General features: G+C 39.1%; 1 protein-coding gene across 3 annotated transcripts in view; it reads left to right on the plus strand.

Annotated features, from left to right (window-relative positions):
• The window catches only part of LOC122306165 (GBF-interacting protein 1-like), a 31,955-nt gene extending 8,941 nt beyond the window's left edge, over positions 1-23,014 (plus strand). For 2 of the 3 annotated variants that reach the window (XM_043118598.1, XM_043118600.1), the window contains 5 exons: positions 2,579-2,879; positions 3,175-3,324; positions 5,076-5,567; positions 22,141-22,426; positions 22,538-23,014. In XM_043118598.1, the coding sequence (XP_042974532.1) occupies positions 2,579-2,879; positions 3,175-3,324; positions 5,076-5,567; positions 22,141-22,426; positions 22,538-22,614 (1,306 nt within the window). In that variant the 3' untranslated portion in view covers positions 22,615-23,014. Of the gene's footprint in view, positions 1-2,578; positions 2,880-3,174; positions 3,325-5,075; positions 5,568-22,140 lie in introns of all 3 variants that reach the window. The other variant, XM_043118599.1, reaches the window with a different exon arrangement.
• The last annotated feature ends 1,388 nt before the right edge of the window (positions 23,015-24,402 follow it).

The following is a 24,402-nucleotide window of genomic DNA, read 5'->3' on the forward strand; positions in this document are numbered from 1 at the left end:
CTGGGATTTCCTCCTTCATTTATTAAGGAGGTGTGGTTTTGGAGAGCGATGGAGAACATGGATCCATTGGTGCATTTCATCGGCAAAATTCTCTATCTTATTGAATGGAGTCTCAGTGGGTTTTTTCCATAGCTCACGTGGATTGAGACAAGGGGACCCACTATCACCCTTGCTATTTGTCATAGTCATGGAGGCGTTAAGCAGGATGCTATCGGCTTTGGTCGCGAATGGTGATATATCAGGTTTCCCGATCGGAACCCCGAGTAGGGGTATTATCAATATCTCCCACTTATTATTTGCAGATGATACTTTGATTATGTGCGAAGCAGACCAAAGGCAGGTTCAAGCGTTAAAGGCCCTACTTTTTTGTTTTGAGGCAGTCTCAGGATTGAAGGTAAATCTGGACAAATCAGAATTGGTGCCAATCGGGCCTGTTCCTAACACTCGCCTCTTGGCAAGAACGTTGGGTTGCAAGATAGCCTCTTTCCCTCTTACTTACTTGGGGCTTCCGTTGGGGAGTGTCTCGAGGGCTTTTTCAATATGGGATACAGTGATTGAGAAAATAGAGCGGCGGTTGGCGGGGTGGAAAAGAATGTACTTGTCCAAAGGTGGGAGAATCACTTTGATAAAAAGTACATTATCTAACTTACCTACATATTTCTTATCTCTATTCCCGATACCAGCAAGTGTGGCAACCCGTATCGAGAAGCTCCAACGAGATTTTCTGTGGGGGGGTTTGGGGGATGAATTCAAGTTTCATTTGGTTAAATGGAAACAGGTATGCCGCTCTATCCCGGGGGGAGGTCTGGGAGTTAGGAACCTAAGGGTTTTTAACCGGGCACTATTAGGCAAATGGCTATGGAGATTTGCCATGGAACCAGATTCTCTATGGAAATTGGTCATTGAAAAGAAATATGGAGGCTTATGGGGAGAGTGGTGTACTAGGGAAGTTAGTGGGGCTCATGGAGTTGGATTGTGGAAACACATCAGAAGAGGCTGGGAGGTGTTCAACCGCTTTGTTAAGCTTCAGGTGGGTACAGGAACCAGGATTAAATTCTGGAATGACATATGGTGTGATAGTAGGGCTTTAAAAGACTTGTACCCCTCTCTTTTTCAGATGGCAAGTGTAAAGGATTTATCAGTGGCAGATGCTATGGAGGTGTCGGGGGGACAGATTTCTTGGAGCATTAATTTCGATAGAGCAGTTCAGGATTGGGAGATGAGTAGCATTGTTGATTTTTACAGTTTTATTTATGCTATAAGAGTTAACAGCCAGCAAGAGGATATCATGTGGTGGATTCCAGCAAGAAAAGGAACTTTCTCGGTCAAGTCTTTCTATAAGGCTCTCACCCCAGAGTCCAACTCTCATTTCCCTTGGAGAAAGATCTGGAGTCACAAGGCACCTCCAAAAGCCTCTTTCTTTGTATGGACAGCCTCTTTGGGCAAGATTCTTACCACTGATAATCTAAGGAAAAGAAGGATCATTATCGCAGACTGGTGTTGCATGTGCAAAGGAGAGGGAGAATCGGTAAATCATCTTCTGTTACATTGCGAGGTAGCAAGGACTCTATGGAATGAAGTGTTCGTTCGTTTGGAAATGGTTTGGGTGATGCCAAAAACGGTGGAGGCAACGTTGGCTAGTTGGCCTAGCATAAGAGGCAGACAACCGATCAGAGCTATGTGGAAGATGATCCCTATTTGCATCTTGTGGAGTTTGTGGAGGGAGCGCAACGAGCGGACTTTCGAGGACAAGGAAAGATCTATAGAGGAGCTTAAATTCCTTTTTTTTAGAACTCTTTGTAGTTGGGCCATTGCTGTAGATTTTAATGGCATGGCCCTTCGAGATTTTCTTGCCTCTAATGTATCCACTTAGGTGGGGTATCAGAGTTGTAATTCAGGCTTTTTGCCATTCTTTGATCAATATAATTATTTATTTGTCAAAAAAAAAAGTTTTAATGTACTCTTTAGTATATTAGATTTACGTTACTCTGATGTACTTGCGTTGTGTCTCTTTACATTTGAATAAAATTAAGTACTTACAAAAGTAGTTTAGATTTCCTCATGGTATGGATCTTGTTCTCCACTTCTCCTTTTTAATTAATTTGAAGAGAGTGAGTTATAGTCACATGAGAAAACAATAAGGGGGAGTTGAGTAATTACTGATTTTCCTACAGATATAACCATGTTAGAAAGCGGCTGTAGTAGTGGGCTGCTGCAATAATTTTATCATCGGTGACTTAATGATCCTGTGGAAAAATGCTAGTAAGAAGCATATATTTTCTGGGATATAGATGAATCCTGGCATGGTAAAAAAATAATAATTTTTTTCATAATTTGGTTTTCAATGGGCTTGCATCCTTGGCAATTTCAAGGATCTTGTAACAAAGGCCAATTATTAGAGCCCAATGTTTTTGCTTTTCTTTTTGCCTCCATCATATGTCTTCTGTTGGACCAAGGTTTTAAATAGTCTAATGTTTGTACTTTTGGTCCTTGCATATTGATCCCTAGTTACTCTGCTGCAGATTTTGCTGTAGTGATCTCCATTTTAATGTTTTATTTAATTATAATGTTGGTCCAGCAATCAAAATGCCTTGGAAACTGCAGAGCAGGGAGATTATCTTGATCATTCCCAATCACCTACAAATGGACCTGAAAATTTATCATCTGGTCATGGTGATGTGTCATCCAATGCAATCCCAGAGTATAATGAAGCCAAACAGAAAACTGCATTGTCTCTTGAAGGCAATCAATTCACGGGGGTTCATACTTCGCCAAACTACAGTTTTGGTCTTGTGCCTCCAATGTTAGGGAGTCAACTTGCACCATTTGAAAACTCCGAGTCTCAAGCACGTGATGTTTCCCATCTTCCAAGCTTTGTTGTGAGCCCTCAAACCTCTGTTATTCTTTGTTATATGCTCATCTAGCTATTCTAAATCTGTATTCAAATTTTGATATAGCTGCAAATTTAGATATCCAGTAAGTTCAAAATTGAACATATTGATCAAATATGCCACATACTCTGATTTAGTTCGCTTATGACTTCAAACTTCATGTAATGATGGTAATTGTTGATACTGTTTTCTGAAGTTCTGCAATACTTTGGTTGACCCTAATTTAGGGCTTAAACTAATTACTGGTGGTTATTTGTTGCCTTTGTGTCTATTGGTCCAACAGCCATTTGATCCCAGCTATTATGCCCAATTCTACCGCACGGGTGCTGATAGTGATGGTCGTCTTTCTCCTTTCCTTTCTCCTGGCGTCGCCACCAAGTTCAATGGGAATGTTGCAGTATTGCCTCCGTCAAGTTCTCAGTCTACTCAAGAGGTTTACATAGATAAAGCACCTTAGTTTATCATTATCATTGAAGTAAAGTACTTTATATATATAAAAAAAGGTTGAAATAAAGCCTTTCTTCTGGATTGAATTATTTATGACTCTCATGCATAGTATATACTTCCATGAATAACTTAATATAAAACAATTATTCTTCCATGAATATATTTCTATTCTCCTTTGCTTGTGTTTCCTCAGTTTTTACTTTCCGATTATTGAACAAGGAGTAATACTCATTTATCAAAGAATCTATTGCCTATATATATATATATATATATATTTTATCAGTAAAGAAGAATTTTCTTAATGAGAAAAGTAGGCATAGCCCAAGTATGTGGGACATATACAAGTGCAAGACCTATGCGTGATTGTCTAAAAGATACAAGGAAGTCATGAATGTCATGCCATTAAAATCTCTTACAATTGACCAATGGAATAAAACATTAAGAGAGAACATTCTAAGCTCATCCATTGTCCATTCACGATCATCAAAGCTCCTTCCATTTCTCTCCATTCATATGCACCACCATAGACAAATCAGGACCATCTTCCACATGTCTGGAATTTGAGAATTACCTTGGATGTCTCTCCAATTTGCTAGTAAATCGACCACCCCTCGATACATCACCCAAAGCAATCCCACTCTAGCATAGACCTATATAATTTCTTAAATATCCTCTTTGTATTCTATTGAACCACTTCATCATTTCATTATATTTTATTGATCTATCCTAGCCCTTCACATGCTAAAAATACCCACTCAATTTTTTGACATTGAGATTAAAAAAAAAAAAAAGTTTGGAAAGGTTTCTCACCGTTATAATTACTAATTCAATAGATAGGGAAAAAAGGACTTTTCATCTTAAAGTGGTTATTGGTTTCCCATTAATTGTCTCATAGGCTTTTCCATCATTGAACTCTTCTATTTTTTTATTATGGCTTTTCCAATAAAGAACACAAGACTATTCATCTTATTGTAGCTATTGACTCTTTGTTATTTACCCCTTTGGTGTCCTCACCTCTTAACTATTCTACTTTGCATTCTTATTCTAACCAGTTGGTTCTTATGTTTGTTGACATAAAAATTGCCCTTCCTCAAGATTATAAGTATATTCTAGCATTTTAGACTCTTTTTGATAGAAATTTTAGACAATTAATCCACGATAGTCAGGTAATTATTCCCACGCATTGCGCAGGCCATCGTCTAGTTAGGCATAATACACTCAAATCACAGTTGCATAGCACCAGTATCATAGTATTGGTGATCTACTAGGTGGTGCAAATCTGCTGCTCAATTCTTCAGGAGGCCAAAAGCAAGCCCAATCTGTAATTTAGGAATGATCTCAGCCAACTTGATTGTAGTAAATAGCACCTTGAAATCAATATAGTTCAATATAATCCTCTCATGGCAAAAGGAAAATTATCAACATCATTGTGTTTTGTGTGAGTCCTTTAAGCTTCAGAAACATCTGCCTTTGATAATAACAGAAATGCATGCCTTGGACAAGTTGTAGCATTGTGGCTGTCACTTTACTGAGCAAATGCAGGCGTGATTGTCAAAACACATTCAGGTCATTTGTAACCTTTCCTCTTAAGAACATTATTGTGGTGCTGAAAATAATCTGGATTGCAAATTTTATGGTTGGTGAATCTGTTACTGGGATGAACAATTTTTTTCCTGCATGTTAATAGGTAAACATTTTACTCTAATCGTGCATCCTAACATGTTTCTGTATTTATAGGGTGGCGCCTTGTCTACAGCAAGCCCAACCCTACTGGTGACTCAGGCTACCGGTCTCATGCAAAGTTCAATGGCTATGACTCAGCAGCCAGTCCCCATCTTTAGGCCACCTGCTGGGGTTCATATATCCCATTATCCTCCAAACTACTTTCCATATACACATTATTTTCCCCCCTTCTATGTTCCACCACCAGCCATCCACCAGTATCTGGGCAACAGTGCATTTCCTCAGCAGCCTCAAGCTGGTGGTGTATATCCAGCTCCATCAGCCGCAGCTGCCACTGGGGTCAAATATTCACTTCCACAATACAAACCAGGAACTAACACAGGAAATCCAGCACATTTTGGAATGCCAAGTGGCTATGGGCCATACAGCTCCTCCCCTGCTGGTTATAACCCAAGTTCTACTGCAACAGCAGGAAATGCAACCAGGAATGAGGATCTTACTGCAACCCAATTCAAGGAAAGTGGTGTATACATTAGTGGGCAGCAGGTTAGCCTTTATTTCCTGTTTCTGTCTTGTTGCTGTAACCATTTATCATGTTGCGTTTTAAAATGGCTAAGTATCATCTTAGAAAATGTTTAAATGACAAAGTAGTATGATATTGAAAGCAATATCTGAAAGCTAGACCTCCTTGCCACACCTTTATCTATCAAACTTGAATTGCAAAAATTAACTGCAACATGTTTCCGAAATCTGTGGTGATGCTGAAGCGAGTAGTTGGTAGCAGCATTTGAGGTTGGGACATTGCAATGTAGTAGTAAGGTCTGTCTATTTTATCTAGTTGTTCAGTTTCTCTTCTCTAGGTATATGTAGCTATTGGTGGTGGTCAAGTTTCTAGGAATTACTAATCATCCAAACTATTGGTGGTGGGGAAACAATTGCTATTTATGTAAAGGTAAAACAGTTGTACAGAAATTGTTTTGATAAGTAATGTTTGCTGGAGGTGGTTTCCATTATCTTCTCTCTCTCTCTCTCTCTCTCTCTCTCATTTTCCTTGGGGGTGGGTGGAGGTGTTCATGGTAAATTAATGGTAAAAATTGTAAATGAAAGTCTCCATTCTCATTCCCATTGGAACAAAAATATCGCATGGATCGATATGGAAATATTCGGTACCTCAATCCATGATTTGTGTAAATATTTATAGATATAAGTAGGATGATGAAATGGGTGGGGTCTGAACAAAAATGCTGGAGGGTCGAACTCAAGGCCTGTTTCTCAAACATGGTGGGTCAAAACACTATTCGGGTCCCCTTCCTCAAGTATGAGCATGAACAACCTTTAGATTCCACTGGCAGCTGTTTAGGTTACCACTTCGTTGTCACATAATAGGTTGGCGGTCACTAGCAACCCTCTGGCTTGTAAGCTAGTGTAGATTCCCCGCCTTGTGTAGTGTGAATAGTGGCTAAGTGAATGTGAAAACCTCAAGGGTTGTGTGAAATGAGGTTGGTGCACTGCTGAGGAAGATGACTTGGTGATTTCAGATGATGGGTCATATGAAGAGCATGATTTACAGTTGGTGTGCAAGGAAACAAGCGTGGATGCTTCTGGAAATGGTTTGGAAGACTCGGGGGATGAGCCTAGTCCTATCTGCTCATTGCCTCTGGATCACTCTTGGGTTGGTTTACATTTGGATTGGGTTTTGCAGAAGGTGGATGAAATTCATGATTGCATAGGGATTTCTTGTTAGGGCTTTGAAGAACGAGGTAAAGCTCTTCTTATTGCTATCAAGGTGGGACAACCGCTTTTGGCTAGATCATTCTCGAAAAAAGAAAGAGAGCTTAAGAGATTGGCATGCTCTATCAATTATAATGCAAGGGAAGGTAGTGCAAGTAGAGGAAGGCACAAAGACAGGGTGAATATAAGTGATTTATGAAGCCAAAGATCATTTCATGGAATGTTTAGGGGTTGAATGACCCGTGTAAACATCTTCCTGTGAGAAATTTGATTCGGGGATTTATTAGAATGGTTGAGTAGTGTCTATGTTGTTTAAGGGTGGTTTGATGTCGAGCTCTAGGTGTTGAAAGTAGAATCAAAGACTTTTGTTTTTTCGAATGAGGGGGGTAATTTTATTTGCATTACTAAGAGAAGCAAAAGGGTGGTCAAGTTTGTTTCTCTTAGTGTGTCGACAATGTCATGGGTGGTTAGGGCGATGGAGGATTGCTTGGCTCACTCTTGCCATGCTGGTTTTGTCAGAAAATTGCGGGATGGTCATGGTGTCCTTATTATCCAGCGTCATGCTAACTTGAGGGGGCACTTTCTGCTTGTGGACGATTATGGGAATGGGAATAAGAGGGGTTCTCTGATTATTCCTGAAGGTTTGAGGGGTAGAGGTTGGGAAGATTTTGTGTTCAATGCTCATATAGTGGCTGGCTCTAAAGTCTTTGTTCCGGTAGATGAAAATGGAGCTAAAATTGTTTAGGCCTTACAAGCTCAGGTTAGGAATGAGGAGGGTTCCGATGATTCATTGCCATCGGGGAGGGCTCCCCTCTCAAAGGGTGCTTCATATGTTTTGGTCTTGAAGAAACCGGCATGTATTCAGGCAGGAAATAGATCACATAGTGGGGAGGATGTTAGTTAGAGGAAAGGGAAGGTTATTGGTAGTGATGTCCAAAATGGTAGGCAGTCTTCATCGCATGTTGACAAGTGGCATCACAAGGAGGAATGTGGAGTGGGTGGTTCACATTCTATGGTTATTTCCATGGTGGGAGAAGTTGAAGGGTTGTTGTGGGCTGCCAAAGCAAAGTTATTGGGAGTTTTGGAGAAGATTACAAGTTTAATGACCAAAATAGACATGAGCTTGAATTTGGTCATGGGCTTGAGCAGTGGGATGAATGGCCCACTTCATTTAAACCCACCCTCACCTATCAACAATGAGCTTAAGTTGGCAAATGGACATGGCAATGGTCTGGGCTCAACCAAAGAGGCTGGGGGACCAATCTCGAGGCCCATTTTCAAAACGTGGCGGGTCAAACATCCTATCGGGTCCTCTTCCTTGGGCCCGAGCACGATTATCTCTTAGATATTGCCGACGGTCGTTTAGGGCATCCCTCCGACATCACAAAACAGATCAGTCGGCAACCGACGACCTTCCTATTCCTGAGTTATTAGCGCTAATGTCTGTCTCGAACATGGAAATCAGTGGTGGAGGGGCCGTGGATACCTCTGTGGCCTTGCGAAATGAGGTTTCTCTCAGTCCTCAAGGTGCTAATTCCTATCCATACTGATGCTTCCCAACTGCCCATTTTATTTTTTGATGAAGCCGTATTTGACGGTTGTGTGAGGATGTCTCCTCAGTTGGATGTTGAGGAGGAATTGTCTAGGGTTTTGTGCACCACATAGGATAAGGTTTTGGGAAATTCGGATGAGGGGTCTGTTGAAGAGCTTGATTTATAGTTGATATGCAGGGGCTCTGGGGTGGAGGCTTTTTATAATGGATTGGAAGATGTGGGGGATGAGTTTAGTCCCATTTGCTCTATGCCTCCAGTGTGTTCTTGGGCAGACACTCGTTTTGATTGGGTGTTATAGAAGGTGGACGAAATTTGCGATTGCATAGGGATTTCATGTGAGGGCTTCAAAGAGCAATTTAAAGCTCTTCTTACCACCATAAAGGCGGGACGACCTTTCTTGGCTAGATCCTACTCAAAAAAAGAAAGAGAGGTCAAGAGATTGGTTTGCTCTATCAATCATGATGCAAGGGAAGGTAGTGCAAGTAGAGGTAGGCACAAAGACAGGGTGGACAACAGTGCTTTATGAAGCCGAAGTTCTCTCTTGGAATTTACCAGGATTGAATGACCTGTGCAAGCGTCTTCGGGTAAGAAATCTGATTTGGGAATGGAAAGTAGATGTCATTTGTTTGCAAGAAATCAAACTTAAATCCGTTGACAGAAATATTGTAAGAAGTTTGTGGGGTTATTCTTATGTGGGATGGACTTCTTTAGCTTCTTAGGTGGCTTCGAGGGGTTTTATTTTGACGTGGGATAAGAGAGTTGTAAATTTGGTGGATGAATTGGTTGGGGAATGTCTGGTGCTTTTTTTTATTTTTTATTTTTTTATGAATATTAATGATGGCTTTGGGTAGAACTTTGCTAGTGTATATGGGCCTAATGTCGATGGTAAAAGAAGATTTCTTTGGGATGAGATTGTTGGCTTGTGCAGTTGGTGGGAGGGTGCGTGGTGTATTGGTGGTGATTTTAACACCACCCGGCATCCAAGTGAAAGGTCGGGGGATTCTCGTATGGGTTCAGCCATGGTTGATTTTTCTGATTTAATCTTTGATCTAGATTTGGTCGATTTACCTTTGGCATGGGGCGATTTCACTTGATCGAACGGGAGGGCATGTTTCAGGTGTAACACCCCGTTCTCGTAGGATAGAGATGTTACTAACGTACATAACATATTGGCCGGTAAAGAGATTCTTATCCTGGAATACCGCATTTATTGAAAACATTAATTAAACTGAACATAACTGTTTAGTTGAAAACTTAAAACTGAAAATGTAACATAAAAACATAAACTAACCATACGCCTGACTTTTTATCATAAAAACATAAAAGAACTAAGTCCTTGTACTAGGTCTACTCCTGGTCCTCTAGCTTTACGTCCTTACAACCATCATCTGTGACATTTAAGCATAGAAGAGAACAAACAAACAAAGAAACAAACAAAAATGAGTCGAATACTCAGTAAATAGTACATCATATTGTAAAATATAACTTAACAAGATTTAATCTTTGAAAGACTCTTCAAACAAACATTTATCATTCACAGATTCTCATAGCATGTCTATTCATCATCTACATGAGCATAAACATACATGATCATGGCGAACATATAAACATAAATGCATAATTTTCTTATTTATCTTTTCTTTCACTTATTATATGGTGAACCACGCTTGGATCCGTGGTACTCCATAACTTGTCATGACATGGAGTGAAACACGCTTGAGTCCATGTTTCACTTTACATAAGGTGAATCACGCTTGAGTCCGTGGCACCGCATAACATAACTTGTAGTAAACACGCTTAGGTCCGTGTCACCCTTAACATAACGTGTGATGAACACGCTTAGGTCCGTGTCATCCTTAACATATCTTGTGATGAACACGCTTAAGTCCGTGTCATCCTTAACGTAACTTGAAGTGAAACACACTTAGGTCCGTATTTCACTTAATGTATGGTGAACCACGTTTAGGTCCGTGGCACCATCTTAACATAGCTTTTGGTGAACATGTTTAGGTCCTTGTCACCCTTAACCATCTTATCTTTCTTAATGCATGAGAACTTATTTAATATCATGAACTTTTCTAGCATGGCATATACTTGCAAATGGCATAGCATCACATGACATATTCTTATACATAGCATAGCATAACATGGCATATCTTTGTACGTGGCATAATATGATCTAAACATAAATATTCCATGGCATACATGATCTGAGTTCTATATGAACTTTACCTAACATACTTGATCTAAATACCTCATGATATTACATAGCATGTAAGATTTAATCACTACATGAACATGGTATACATGACCTAGTTACTACATGAACATGGCATACATAAACTGGCTATTTTATTACATGGCATGCTAGACTTAAAATTATTACATGAATATTTCATGACTTCCATGTGATTTAAAATCATTCACTCCATCAAACAACAAATTCATTCATACAAGAATAATGTCATAATTTATTAAAAATCATAAAAAGGAATCTAACCTTGACTTAGCTCGTAGCGTAGCATAGACAAACATCATATTTTCATATACCATTAGAGAATTCACAGTACACATGCAATTATATGATCATACTAATTACCTCTTAGCGTTGCTTTCACAATCTCACGTTGTAGCTCGTGACCTATATGAGGCACTAGACGTTACTAAACTTTTCTAGAAAATGTGTCGTAGCAATCTAAATACTTAAAATCCTATCATAGAGATAATTTTAATAAATATTCAAATATAAAGAGATTACATAAAATAATATTATTCCAAAACTCATATCATAATACTTAATATTCTATGCAAACATATAACTTAATAATTTTATAAAAATCTAGTTAAAGGTTAATTGTAATATTAACTAAAATAATAAGCTGAAACAATATAAAAGAATACTTTAAAATATGCTTAAAAGCCCTTAAATATTTTCTATAAAAAGGGTCTAAGACTAATATATTTATTTAAGTAAAACTTTGGTCTGATTTAAAACTCAGCCCAGCCCCAAATACAGAAAAAAAAACCCATTTAAAGTTACTAAAACAGTTTCTGTAAATACAACCAGCCCATTAAAAATAATCAAGCCCACAAAAAATCAACTCACTTAACTATTAAGATAAAATTCTGAAATATACTAGAATCAAGCCCAATTTAAAACAAACCCAACCCAAGATTAAAATTAACTCCAGCCATAAAGCAAAGCCCATGCAAATAAAAACACCTTTAAAGCCCATTGAGTCATATACCCTTAAAAAGCTGGAAGTATAATTGGCTTTTTGGAAACTCAACAGCAAAGTTTTATTGGCACAAAAGGAATTTCACCATCAATGAGATCTAGAGACTTCTTACTGCAGTTAAAAGATAAGATTTGGTGATGCATGACAAAAACTCATGGGGTATTTTTGGAATTAACTCAAAACAACATGGATATTTTGAGAAAAACAGAAATAAACCATAAAAGGAGACCCATGTTTCAGTTTGACTGACTAGAAACAATTAAGCCCAACACATACTTCCTTAAACACATAATTTATTTCTAGAACTCCAAAGGCTGGAAAAACAGATGAAAGTAAAAGGCAGCATGTGATATTAGTGAGAGTACAGCAGATGAAAAAGAAATGGTGCGAGGCAAGAGAGAGAGATCCTGTCAGGAACTTACTGAAAATGGTTGGCAGTGGCTGGAAAAATGAGGGGGCTGTGCAGGTAAGTTTCTTTATGTGTCAACTGGATTTTCTTGTGTTTAAAACTGAAGATCCCGTGGGATTTTTATAGATGAGGGAGAGGGAGATGCCGTGAGTCTCGAGGATAAATTGGATAAGGTCTAGAGTTGAGAGTTTGAATTCAACTAAACTTTGGAGAACTACTCCCAGGAGGAAAGGAAAACTGAAAGGATGAGAGATTTTGAACTGTTTGAATAAATAGTTTTCTGATTAGGAAAATCGAACAGAGAATAAAAAGGGATTTATATTATCAAGATGAATCCTATTCAAAATAAATTACCACCTCAAAACATAACTAATAATAATAATAATAATAATAATAATAATAATAATAATAATAATAATAATAATAATAATAATAATAATAATAAAAACAGTGGGTCTGGGTGTTACAATCTACCCTCCTTAAAAGAAATTTCGTCCTCGAGATTTAAAAAAAAAAAAAAAGTACTCAAAATACCCGATCTTTTAAAAAAACAAAAACTGGGAGAAATCTAAAAGAAAACCTGTAAAAGTACTTTTTAAAAAAAAATCAATAAACAAATAAATAAAATACTTAGACTACGTCTCACATGCTTAAAAATAAAATAAAATAGCTCATAGATATATATAACTTAAAATAAAATGGACAAGTCTAAAAAAATGCCTAAGTCTTCGCCTCATCTTCCTCGTTATGATCTTGTCCTGCGGTTCCATCCTCACAAAGGTCGTCACCTGCTACCCCATCAACAGTAGTGAGGGCAAACACTCTAGCTGGGGCCATGGGTCTCTGCCCATTCCCTTTAGTCAAAACTTGAGTGTTCTTTCTCGGGCAATTGCGGGCCATATGGTTGGGCTCTCCACAGATGAAGCAAACATTCTGACCCTGCAAGCATCTTCCTTGATGCATCTTTCCGCATGTCCCGCAAATTGGATAAGGTTGCTTATCTTGAGATGGTACCGGACGATCATTTGGGTTAAACTTTTTGTTGCGGTAAGGCTCTTGCAGTGTCTGTTGGCGTTTCTTCTGATTGAGTAACTCTGCATTTGTTCTCATGTCCTCTTCCACCATAGTGGCTCGCGTAACCAGGTCAGTGAAATTATGGATCCTGAGGGGTATAAGACGACTTCGAATCCGTGGATGTAGTCCTCGCTCGAACTTCTCGCATTTCCTCTCCTCATCTGGAATCAGATAACTTGCAAAACGCGACAATGCTACAAACGTTGCAGCGTAGCGTTCTACCGTCATGGTTCCTTGTGCTAGGTCCATAAATTGTCTCGCTTTTGCCTCCTGGAGTGCTGGGGAAAAGAATCGATCTAAGAATGCCTTCTTGAAGCAGTCCCAAGTGATGGGTACTCCCTCGCCAAGTTCGAGTTGCAGTAGATCCCGTGTGGAAGTCCACCACTCATTTGCCTCGTCTGCGAGCACATAAGTGACATACTCCACTTTTTGTTCATCAGTACAGAAAAGGGCTCTGAAGATCTTTTCCATTCTCTTGATCCAACTTTCCGCGTCGAGTGCTTCTGCCTTGCCGTCAAAAGTCGGAGGATGCTGTTGTGTAAACTGGTTTAGGGTGCAACCGGCCCTAGAAGCTCGGGCTCCTAAGTCTTGATCACTAGCAAAATATCGGAGAAGTCTGGTAGCAGCAGCAGCCAACACCTCTGGCTCGTTTGGTGGTGGTTTCGTGGATCCATCAGGGTGCTCATTACGCCTAGTAGCCGGTGCCATTCTAACAACACTATTCAAGCAATGAGCATATGCTAACACAATTACAATCACGCAATCAACCAAAACATGGCAATAATTAAAACACAAACATAAATAACCTCTTGAACCTCGAGCTGGCCAGGAGTCATCCTAGGTATATTCTATCCTAGAATCCATTTTTATAAAAAGAGTCTACAGAATCTCTCAACCTGGCTCTGATACCAATTGTAACACTCCGTTCCCGTAGGATAGAGATGTTACTAACGTACATAACATATTGCCCGGTAAAGAGATTCATATCCTGGAATACCGCATTTATTGAAAACATTAATTAAACTGAACATAGTTGTTTAGTTGAAAACTTAAAACTGACAATGTGGGGGTATTCATGAGGGGCGGAGATATTTTAAGTTTGAGAACATGTGGTTTCTAGCTGATGGTTTTGTAGAAAAGATAAAGAGAGTGGTGGTCCTCTTATCAGTTGTCGGGTACACCTAGTTTTGTATTAGTAGATAAACTCAAAGCTTTGAAAAAAGATTTGAGGAAATGGAATGTGGAAGTCTTCGGGAACGTAGGGGATTAAAAAGTCTCTTTTAAGAGGAGCTAATTTGCTTTGATGAAAAAGAGGCTGTCGGGGGTTCTATTGGTTGATGAGAAGGAAAGGAAACTTGGCATTGCTACTGAACTGGAAAAAATTACTCTCATGGAGGAGATTTCTTGGCGACGAAAGTCTCAAGCCCTTTGGTTGAAGGAAGGGAACAAGTGCACCAAATTCTTTCATAGAGTTGTCAATTATCATCGAAGGAATAATGCCATAGAGTGCTCCCCTTGGAAGGTAATGTCATTACAAAACAATCTGAAATCCAGGACCACATTGTTCATTTTTATGAAAAGCTCCAAACAAAGAGAGCCTTATTCCTGGTGTCCTAAGGTTGATGGGTTGGAGTTTGATTCGATGGACCAGCCTAGTGCACTTTGGTTGGAGAGAATGTTTGAAGAGGAGGAGGTGCTCAATATGATAAGAGGAATGGACAAAGATAAAGCCCCGAGTCCAGATGGTTTCTCCATGGCATTTTTTCAGGTATGTTGGGACATTGTTAAGGATGACATCATGAAGGTTTTTCTTGAATTTCACTCATTTATGAAATTCAAGAAAAGTCTTACCACTACGTGTATTGCACTTATTCCAAAAAAAGTTGGGTCCATGGAGGTGAAGGATTTTTGTCCTATTAGCCTTATTAGTAGTGTTTATAAAATCATCTTGAAGGTGCTTGCTAACCATTTGAGTGTGGTTATGGGGAAGATCATCAAAAAATTTCAAAATGCATTTGTTAAGGGAAGACAAATTCTTGATTCCGTTCTTAATTGCTAATGAGTGCTTGGAGAGTAGAGTTAGAGGTGGCGATCCCAGCATCCTTTGTAAATTGGATATGGAGAAGGCTTTTGACCACGTCAACTGGGATTTCTTGGTTTATACCCTAGGTGGGTATGGTTTTGGGGAGAGGTGGTGTAATTGGATGAAGCATTGCATATCTATAGTAAGATTTTCAGTTTTGGTCAATGGTACACCAGCTGGTCTTTTTAACAGCTCCCGGGGATTGAGACAAGGGGATACACTGTCCCCTTCTCTTTTGTTTTAGTTATGGATGTGTTGAGCAGAATGTTGAAGGCAGCGTTAATATTTCTCATCTACTTTTTGTGGACGACACTTTGATTCTTTGTGAGCCAAATTCTGATCAGATCCGTTCTTTACGGGCTCTTCTGTTATATTTTGAAGTTGTATCCGGCTTAAAGGTGAATTTATCAAAGTCTGAAATGACCCCTGTTGGTTTGGTTAATAATTTAGGAGATTTGGGTGATATTTTGGGCTGCAAAGTCTCCAGTTTGCCTTTGAAGTATCTTGGCCTCCCTTTGGGGGCACCTTACAAGTCCTAGGTTATTTGGGACGGGATTATAGAAAAGATTGAGTGTCGATTGGCTGGTTGGAAAAGGATTTAGTTGTTCAAAGGTGGTAGAATCACTTTAATCAAGAGCACTTTATCTAATATCCCAACCTATTTTCTATCTATTTTTCCTTTGCCTACAAGAGTGGCTAATAGAATGGAAAGGATATTTCCTGCTTTCTTGTGGGGCGGTATGGAGAATGAGAAGAAATTCCATTTGCTTAAGTGAGATAAGATTTGCACTCTTTTTTCATTGGGTGGTTTGGGGATTTGAAAGCTGAAAACTTTTCAATAAGGCACTTTTAGAGAAATGATTGTGGAGGTATCATCAAGAAGGGGATGCTCTTTGGAGGCTTGTTGTTGAAGCCAAGTACAGGAGTACTTGGGGGTGGTTGGTGTTCCAATGAAGTAAGAGGGGCATATGGTGTGGGAGTTTGGAAATTCATTCGTAATGGATGGGAGGAGTTCTTCAGAAATTTCATATTTGAGGTGGGTGGAGGAAACCGGATCAGTTTTTGGCATGACTTGTGGTGTGGGGATGAGGCCTGGAAGAATGTTTTCCCCTCTCTCTTCAAAATTGCTTCAAATAAAGGTGTCTTCGTGTCTAATCACATGGATAATTCTGCTGAATTTATTCAGTGGTCAGTAAGCTTTATTAGAGATGTCCAAGATTGGGAAGTGGGGGGACATTACTGATTTTTACAGCTTGCTTTATGCTTTAAACATGAACACTGGAGGGGAGGATAGACTACTTTGGAATCAGTTTGGAAATAAGAAATTCTTGGTTAGATCTTTATACAAGGTCTTGGCATCACATTCTTCCACTGACTTTTTTCCTTGGAAAAATTTTTGGAGATGCAAAGTGCCTTTTAAGGTGGCTTTGTTTGGGGCGTTGGCTTCTTACAAAAAATTCTTACCATTGATAAGTTAAGAAAGTGTGGTATCGTCGCAATGGATTGGTGCTTTATGTGAAAAAGATGTGGTAAATGGGTGGATCATCTTCTTCTTCATTGTGATGTGTCGAAGGCTTTGTGGGACGAATTTTTTGCTAAGGCGGGAATTGCTTGAATGATGTCCAAGAGGGTGGTGAGCATCTTTGCATGTTGGGGAGGGATTATAGGAAATTTTCAAATAGCTACCGTTGGAAGATGGTTCCTCTTTGTCTTACGTGGTGTATTTGGAATGAAAGGAATGAGCTTTGTTTTGAGAATAGAGAATGATCGGTGGAAGGGATTAGAGCGTTCTTTTTTCATACTTTGCTGCTTCGGGCTTCAGTTATTATATTGGATGGGAATAGTCTTAATGACTTTTGTAATTTTTTTCAGGGTTGGCTTGTAATTAGGTCTCTCTCTCTCTATGTACACTTCCTGTGTATTTGAGCTATGTCTAATTATGTTTATTAATAAATTTCTTATTTATAAAAAAAAATGATTCGGGAGTGGAAAGTAGATGTTATTTCTTTGCAAGAAATCAAATTGAAGTTCATTGACATAAATATTATAAGAAGTTTGTGGGGCTGTTCTTATGTGGGATGGGTCTCTCTCGCTTCTCAGGGGGCTTCGAGAGGTATTATTTTGATGTGGGATAAGAGGTTAGTAAATATGGTGGAAGAGTATGTTGGGGAACTTTTGGTGGCTTGTTCTTTTAAGAATATGGATGATGGTTTCGGGTGGGGATTCGCTGGCGTGTATGGGTCCAATGTTGATAGCGATAGAAGATTTCTTTGGGATGAGATTGCTGGTTTGTGTAGTTGGTGGGAGGGTCTGTAGTGTATTGGTGGCAATTTTAACATCTAAGGTTTCCGAGTGAAAGGTGGGGGGGGGATTCTCGTATTGGTCTGGCCATGGTCAATTTATCTAGTCTTATTTTTTTTATGGGTTTGGTTGATTACCTTTGGCAGGGGGAGATTTTACTTAGTCAAATGGGAGGATATGATCCAGATTGGATAGATTTCTTATCTCTCATTCTTGGAAGGTTCACTTTCCTGGCTTACGTCAAAAACACCTTCCAAGATTAAGTTCTAATCATTTCCACATTCTATTGAACTGTGGGGTATTCATGAGGGGTGGAGATATGTTAAATTTGAGAATATGTGGCTAAAAGTTGATGGGTTTGTGGAAAAGGTGAGATCGTGGTGGTCTTCATATTAGTTGTTGGGTCTCCTAGCTTTGTTTTAGCTGGAAGACCCAAAGCTTTGAAAAATGATTTCAAAAAATGGAATGAGGAAGTCCTTGGGAACGTTGTTGATCAAAGGAAGTTTCTATTTTAGGAGCTCCACGGTTTTGACAAAAAGGAGTCTGCAGTGGTTCTCTCAGTTGATGTGAAGGAAAGGAAACTTGGTGTTGCAACTTTGTTGGAAAAAATACACTTATGGAGGAGATTTCTTGGCAACAAATATCTCAGGCTCTTTGGTTGAAGGAATGGCACAAGTACACCAAATTTTTTCATAGAGTTGCCAATTCTCATCGAAGAAATAATGCCTTTGAGGTGCTCCACTCGGAAGGTATTGTTCTTACAGATCGTTCAGATATTAAGGATCACATTGTTTGTTTTTATGAAAAACTTCTTACGAAACAGTTTTTTTTTTTTTTTTTTTTATAAGTAATATTAAACTTTATTAATGTAAAGAAAGCGTAAGCCAGGTACACTGGGAGTATATATGTGAATACACCGTTTTAAGAAGTAGAAAAAGTTACAAGGAAATCATGGAAGCTGAGACCATTGAACTCTAAAGCCATGGCCCACAAAAACAGAGTCTTCCATTAAAAACCCCTAAATTTTTCTACAGATCTTTCCTGGTCCTCAAAATGCCTGTTGTTTCTTTCACTCTAGATGCACCATAAGATACAGATGGGGACCAATTTCCATATTGCTGCAATCTGTGTTGTCCTTGATATCCCTCTCCAACTTGCCAATAACTCAACAACCCTTCCTGGCATAGTCCATGCTAACCCCATCCTGCTAAAGAAATAATTCCAAGTGTCCCTTGCAAATTCACAGTGTAGGAGTAAATGGTCCATTGTTTCCCCACTCTTTTTGCACATACAACACCAATTCATCATTATAAGACCGCGCCTTCTTAAATTATCAATGGTTAGGATCTTACCGAGGGCTGCTGTACATACAAAGAATGCCGCCTTAGGAGGTGCTTTATTCCTCCATATGCTCTTCCACGGAAAATTAGGCAAAGGTGGGGCTGTAATAGTCTTATAATAAGACCCTACCGAGAATTTCCCTTTCCGAGATGGGCACCAAACCAACCATCAGGGGAGATGTTATGGAGCAGGTTAAAAAACTCCACCAGCATACTCACTTCCCAGTCATGAGCCTCCCTAGTGAGATTTATGTTCCATGCTTGAGCATCATGTGTAGTACCCCACAAGTCTGCCACCTTCGCATCTTTTTCTCTTGCGATGCTGAAAATAGCAGGGTAAGCTGCCTTAAGAGCCGTATCACCCACCCATACATCATTCCAAAAGCTGATTCTCTGGCCATTCCCCATACATAGCCTGGTATTTCTAGCAAAAACCCCCCACCCTTTTCTTATATGCTTCCATAATCCCACACCATATGCCCCCCTTTCCCACATTAGAGTACCATCCTCCCCTTGCACTCCCATACTTTGCATCAATCGCCCCTCTCCATAGTGCTTCCTTCTCGTAATTATAACGCCACAGCCATTTCCTCAGTAAGGCCTGATTAAAAAGCCTCACATTGTGGACCCTCAAACCACCCACACGTAGAGGTGTGCATACCTTGTCCCATCCAACTAAATGGAATTTAAACTCATCTCCTTTGCCACTCCACAAAAAGTCACGTAATTTTTCAATCTTCGAAGCAATACTAGCTGGAAGGGGGAATAGAGACAAGAAATAAGTGGGAAGATTAGATAACGTGCTTTTAATAAGTGTGAGCCTCATGGGGCCACACTTAATAAGTGTGGCCTAAGTGGTGAAGGCCTTGGTCTTGGGGTCTCATTCCGTTCAAGGTCCAAGGTTCAACACCTCATGGGTGCAAACAATCCTTTGGGGCCACACCCCCTAGTGAAAAGCCAGCGATTTAACCAGTTCCGTATAGGGAAACTTCCAAGGGTGCGGTGCACATGACCGAGGTTTATTCTGCAGGGGTGGGTCCAAAGGGCGTTTGGACCCTGCCTTGGAGAGGTTCCCCGACATCAAAAAAAAAAAAAAAAAGTGTGAGCCTCCCCCCCCTTGGATAAATATAATCTTTTCCACCTAGCCAACCTGCGTTCTAATTTTTCTAGCACCTCCGCCCATATTGTCTTGGCTTTGAAAGATGCCCCCAAAGGGATGCCAAGATACTTCATTGGCAATGAGGACACCCCACACCCCAAAATGCTGGCCAACTCCCGAATATTACTTACATCTCCCACCGCCACCATTCCTGTCTTAGCTAAATTTATCTTTAAACCAGAAGCCGCTTTGAAACATCTTAAGATGGCCTTCAAGGATTGTATATGTGCTACATTATCATCACAAAATAGCAACGTATCATCTGCAAATAAAAGATGAGAAATAGTAATAGGCCCATGAAGATTTCCCGTTGAGAATCCTGAAAAGAAGCCACCTACTATAGCGGTCGACACCATCTGACTTAGAGCCTCCATCACAATCACGAATAGTAGAGGGGATAGTGGATCTACTTGTCTTGCCCCCTCGAGCTATTAAAGAAACCCACAGGTTCATTTACCAAAACTGAGAACTAAGCTGTAGATATACAAGGATGCATCCATCCCTTCCATTTTTCCCCAAAACCACACCTACCCAATAGATAGAGCAAAAAGTTCCAATTGACAGTATTCTTGTAGACCCAAGGTTGATGGCTGGTTTTTTATTCGATTGATCAGTATAGTGCGATTTGGTTGGAGATAATGTTTGAAGAGGAAGAGGTGCTCAAAGATAAAGCCATGGGACTAGATAGCTTTTCCATGCCTTTCTTTTAGGCTTGTTGGGACATTGTTAGGGAGGACGTTATGAAGGTTTTTCTTGAATTTCACTCATTTGAAATTTTAGAAAAGTCTTAATACTACGTTCATTGTGCTTATTCCAACAAAGGGTGGGTCTGTGGAGGCGAAGGATTTTCATCTCATTAGTCTCGTTAGTGGAGTGTACAAGATCATCTCGAAGGTTCTTGCTAATTGAGTGAGTGGTGTTATGGGGACGATCATTACAAAGTCACAAAATGCTTTTGTCAAGGGAAGGCAAATTCTTGACTCTATCCTTTTGCTAATGAATGTTTAAACAGTAGAATTCATAGTTGGAGCGCCAACATCCTTTGTAAACTTGACATGGAGAATGCTTTTGATTGTGTTAACTGGGATTTTTTGGTGCACATTCTTGGCAGGTATAGTTATGGGGAGAGGTGGTGTAAGTGAATGAAGCATGGCATCTATACCATTAGATGTTCAATTTTGGTCAATGGCACCCCTGCAGGTTTTTTAATAGCTCTCAGGGATTGAGACCATGGTTTTGAATTTCGTACTGCCGGCCATTACGGCTGAAATATGTAGTACCGGCCGGGTAGCTAATACAAAGAAGACTCTTGTTTTGTACTGGTCAGAATTTTAGCCCGTACCGGCCGATATTTTGGCCTTTATTTTTTTCATTTCTTCAAATTGCCAGCTCATTTTTTGAACTCTAATTTAGATCAGGCTATTTATAATTTATATATATATGTATTTATATATAATTTATTCATATATAGACTATTATTTTAGAATATAATTTATATATATTTATATATAATTTATTCATATATCGACTATTTCAAAACGGTATCCGAAACGAAATATTTCATTCCAGTGCCTTGATCGGTATAGCCTCCGGTACGGTATTCAAAACTATAATTGAGACAAGGGGATCCTTTATATCCTTTCCTTTTTGTTTTAGTAATAGATATTTTGAGCAGAATGTTGAAGGCGGCGTTGGATAGAGGTTTTATCTCAGGTTTCTCAGTGGGTAGCTCTTTGCATGGCAGTATTAAAGTTTCTTATCTACTCTTCGCTGATGACACTTGGATCCTTTGTGAGCCGTACCCCTTGCTTGGATTGAAGTATTTTTCCATAAATTTATCATGTCTTGTATTCTGGAATTAAAATTAAAAAATATATTAGTTTAGATGGAGACGTGGGGATGGCTGTGGCAGTTGCTGTGGTACTGTTGTATGTTTTTTATTTGGTGGCAGTTTAGGTCAAACATGTATGATCCTTGCTACATCCTTAATATGATGTAAAAATAAATGTATAGCATCCACTCGCATTTATGAAAATTGTAGCAAGAATGTAGTGCCCGATTATGATCATTCCTGTCTTGTGTGGTGATCTGTTGGTTTAACTGTGCGCTGGTTATGCATGAAGAAGATCAATAAGCTTTTTTTGGGTTTTCTAATCTAAGAATCGAACTTGCTGTTTTCTTGTTTCCTTTTCTTTTATTACATCTACTCAAAGGATTTCATTTTCTGCAGGGCGAAGGTTCTTCTGTATGGGTTGCTGCACCTGGGCGAGACATATCCAGCATGCCAACCAGTTCAATTTATAACCTTCCACCTCAGGGACAGCATATGACTTTTACCCCGACCCAGGCTGGCCATGGCACCTTTCCTGGTGTCTATCACCCTGCGCAAGCAGTAACGGCAGCAGTGGTTCACCCACTTCTGCAACAGTCTCAGTCAATGGCTGAAGCTGTTGATATGTCGGGACCAGGTGGCAGTGTTTATCAGCAGCCTCAGCAAACACAGATCAATTGGTCAAGTAACTACTGAAACAGTGATCAGAGTTTTAATTTTTTTTTTTTTCTCTTTATAAACAGCAGAACAAGAAAATTCAAGTCCAATATCTCTGGATTTTTTGTGGGAACTCCAGCAAGTTTGGATGGAGGGACACATAAAGACGATACAAAGCTGACTGGATTTTGGTGTAAATCCACTGAAGGGGACTGAAAAATTATGGCAGTAGTATCTTCTGATTGCTTGGGTTGAGACATAAAAGTTGCTGTCCACCTGTAACCGATATTGACCACTTTTAAGTTAGTGAAGGTAGGTATGTGCAGGTATTCTCTTTCTAGCTGATGCTAGATATTTCACCATTTTCCCCTTTTAATGGTACCAAACTTTTCCTCTTATTGTTTTAAATTCTTAAGTTTTTCAACTCTAGAGTTTATTGTTGAGTGGTGAGAATCTCTTTCATTCTTCTTTTTCCTTTTTGATGTCTGAGGTGTTAGAAGGTTCTTGGAAGGTAAGATATAGGTCATTGGAGAGACGTTCGTTCCTTGCTTTCATCTTTCTGTTGTCTTACCTGTAAAGTGAATTTTGATAGTAAGCAAAGGATTTATGTTAACTATTATGTTTTTTTTTTTCTTCTTTTTTCTTTTTAAATCGAAGGCTAACATGTCAATTATTTTGCTTATCTCATCTGTCATTGATGCTTGCTTAGGATTTTGGGGGAAAGTTTCATGAATTTCTTATTCCCATACATAATAGAAAAGCCCAAGATTTGATATTTCACACTCGGCCTCTGAGAATGTAGACGCGGCCCATTGGTATTTAATTTAATTAATTAATTGTATGAAGTGTCTTCTAATAACGTGTCATAATTTTAATGTACCCTGAAAACATGCTAAGCGTCTGCCAGGAAAAAAGCATATGCGAATTGGTGTGCGTAGTTGTGGAAATGTTTTGCAAATTATGTTTACTTAAATGGATGAAATTCCATCCCCTTACTGCCTTACATATGAAGTATTACTGTTCAATGTCTGGATTTTAGAGTACGACAATGCACTAAAACTCATAGGCGCCGAGCATGAAGGAATGTATGTATAGATTGTTTGATTGACTACTGTTTATTTAGAATCAATGCATGCCAAGCCGTGAGAACCCCATGAAGGGATGATCTGTACTGTGTTTATGCTTGGGCGCATAATGCATTCAAGTGACTGCCACCCTTAAGGTATAACTTTCTGCTTGCATTGAGCCTTTTTAACTTAAGTTCTTGGCTTAACTTATTCAAGTTCATATCTTAGGTGCAAAATATTTTTTTGGGTCTATGTTCTATCGGTAAAAAGTCAATAATTTACCTTATTAGTGTGATGTAATTATGTTGCACGGATTCCAAATTTAGTCAGGTAAAATACTTGTTGCATTTACATGATTTCTAGACTTCCTCGTCATTAGAAAGAAATGTGAAAACATATAATAGCACCAACTACGTGACGTAAGGACCAACCAATGACACAGAGATTACAAAATAAAGATCAATGCTATGCTTCATCTGAATTTTTATCATCTTTAGTTACGCCGAGTCACCGTCCGATGTGGTACATTTAAAATAGCTTAACAAGTTGGTTTTCCAGCTTTGAGAACTCTTCATTGAAGTTGTTTTGAAAATTTTCAAGGTTGTTCTTGACATCTTTAAATGTCTGTAAAAATAACTTCAAAACGTTGCTGTGATTGTTCAACTTGCTTCATGGTGTTGAGTAAGGATGAGAGAATTTCTTCCATTTCAATAGATTGATAAAGCAGTTGCCAAGGAAAGCCTGGCTCTAGATAGCACTTGTAACACACCTATAGTATAGGTGTTTGGGTGACCAAAAAATATAAGAGAAAAATGCAAGAAAATTTGTGACATTTGAGGTTGACCTAGCCTCAGAGAAAAGAGAAAGAAAGCAAAATAGAAAAATATTTCATTAAGAACTTTACTATTCATAAGCTTCATACTCTACACACAATATA

This window comes from Carya illinoinensis, chromosome 4 (assembly GCF_018687715.1).
Source record: "Carya illinoinensis cultivar Pawnee chromosome 4, C.illinoinensisPawnee_v1, whole genome shotgun sequence".
NCBI lineage: Eukaryota > Viridiplantae > Streptophyta > Magnoliopsida > Fagales > Juglandaceae > Carya > Carya illinoinensis.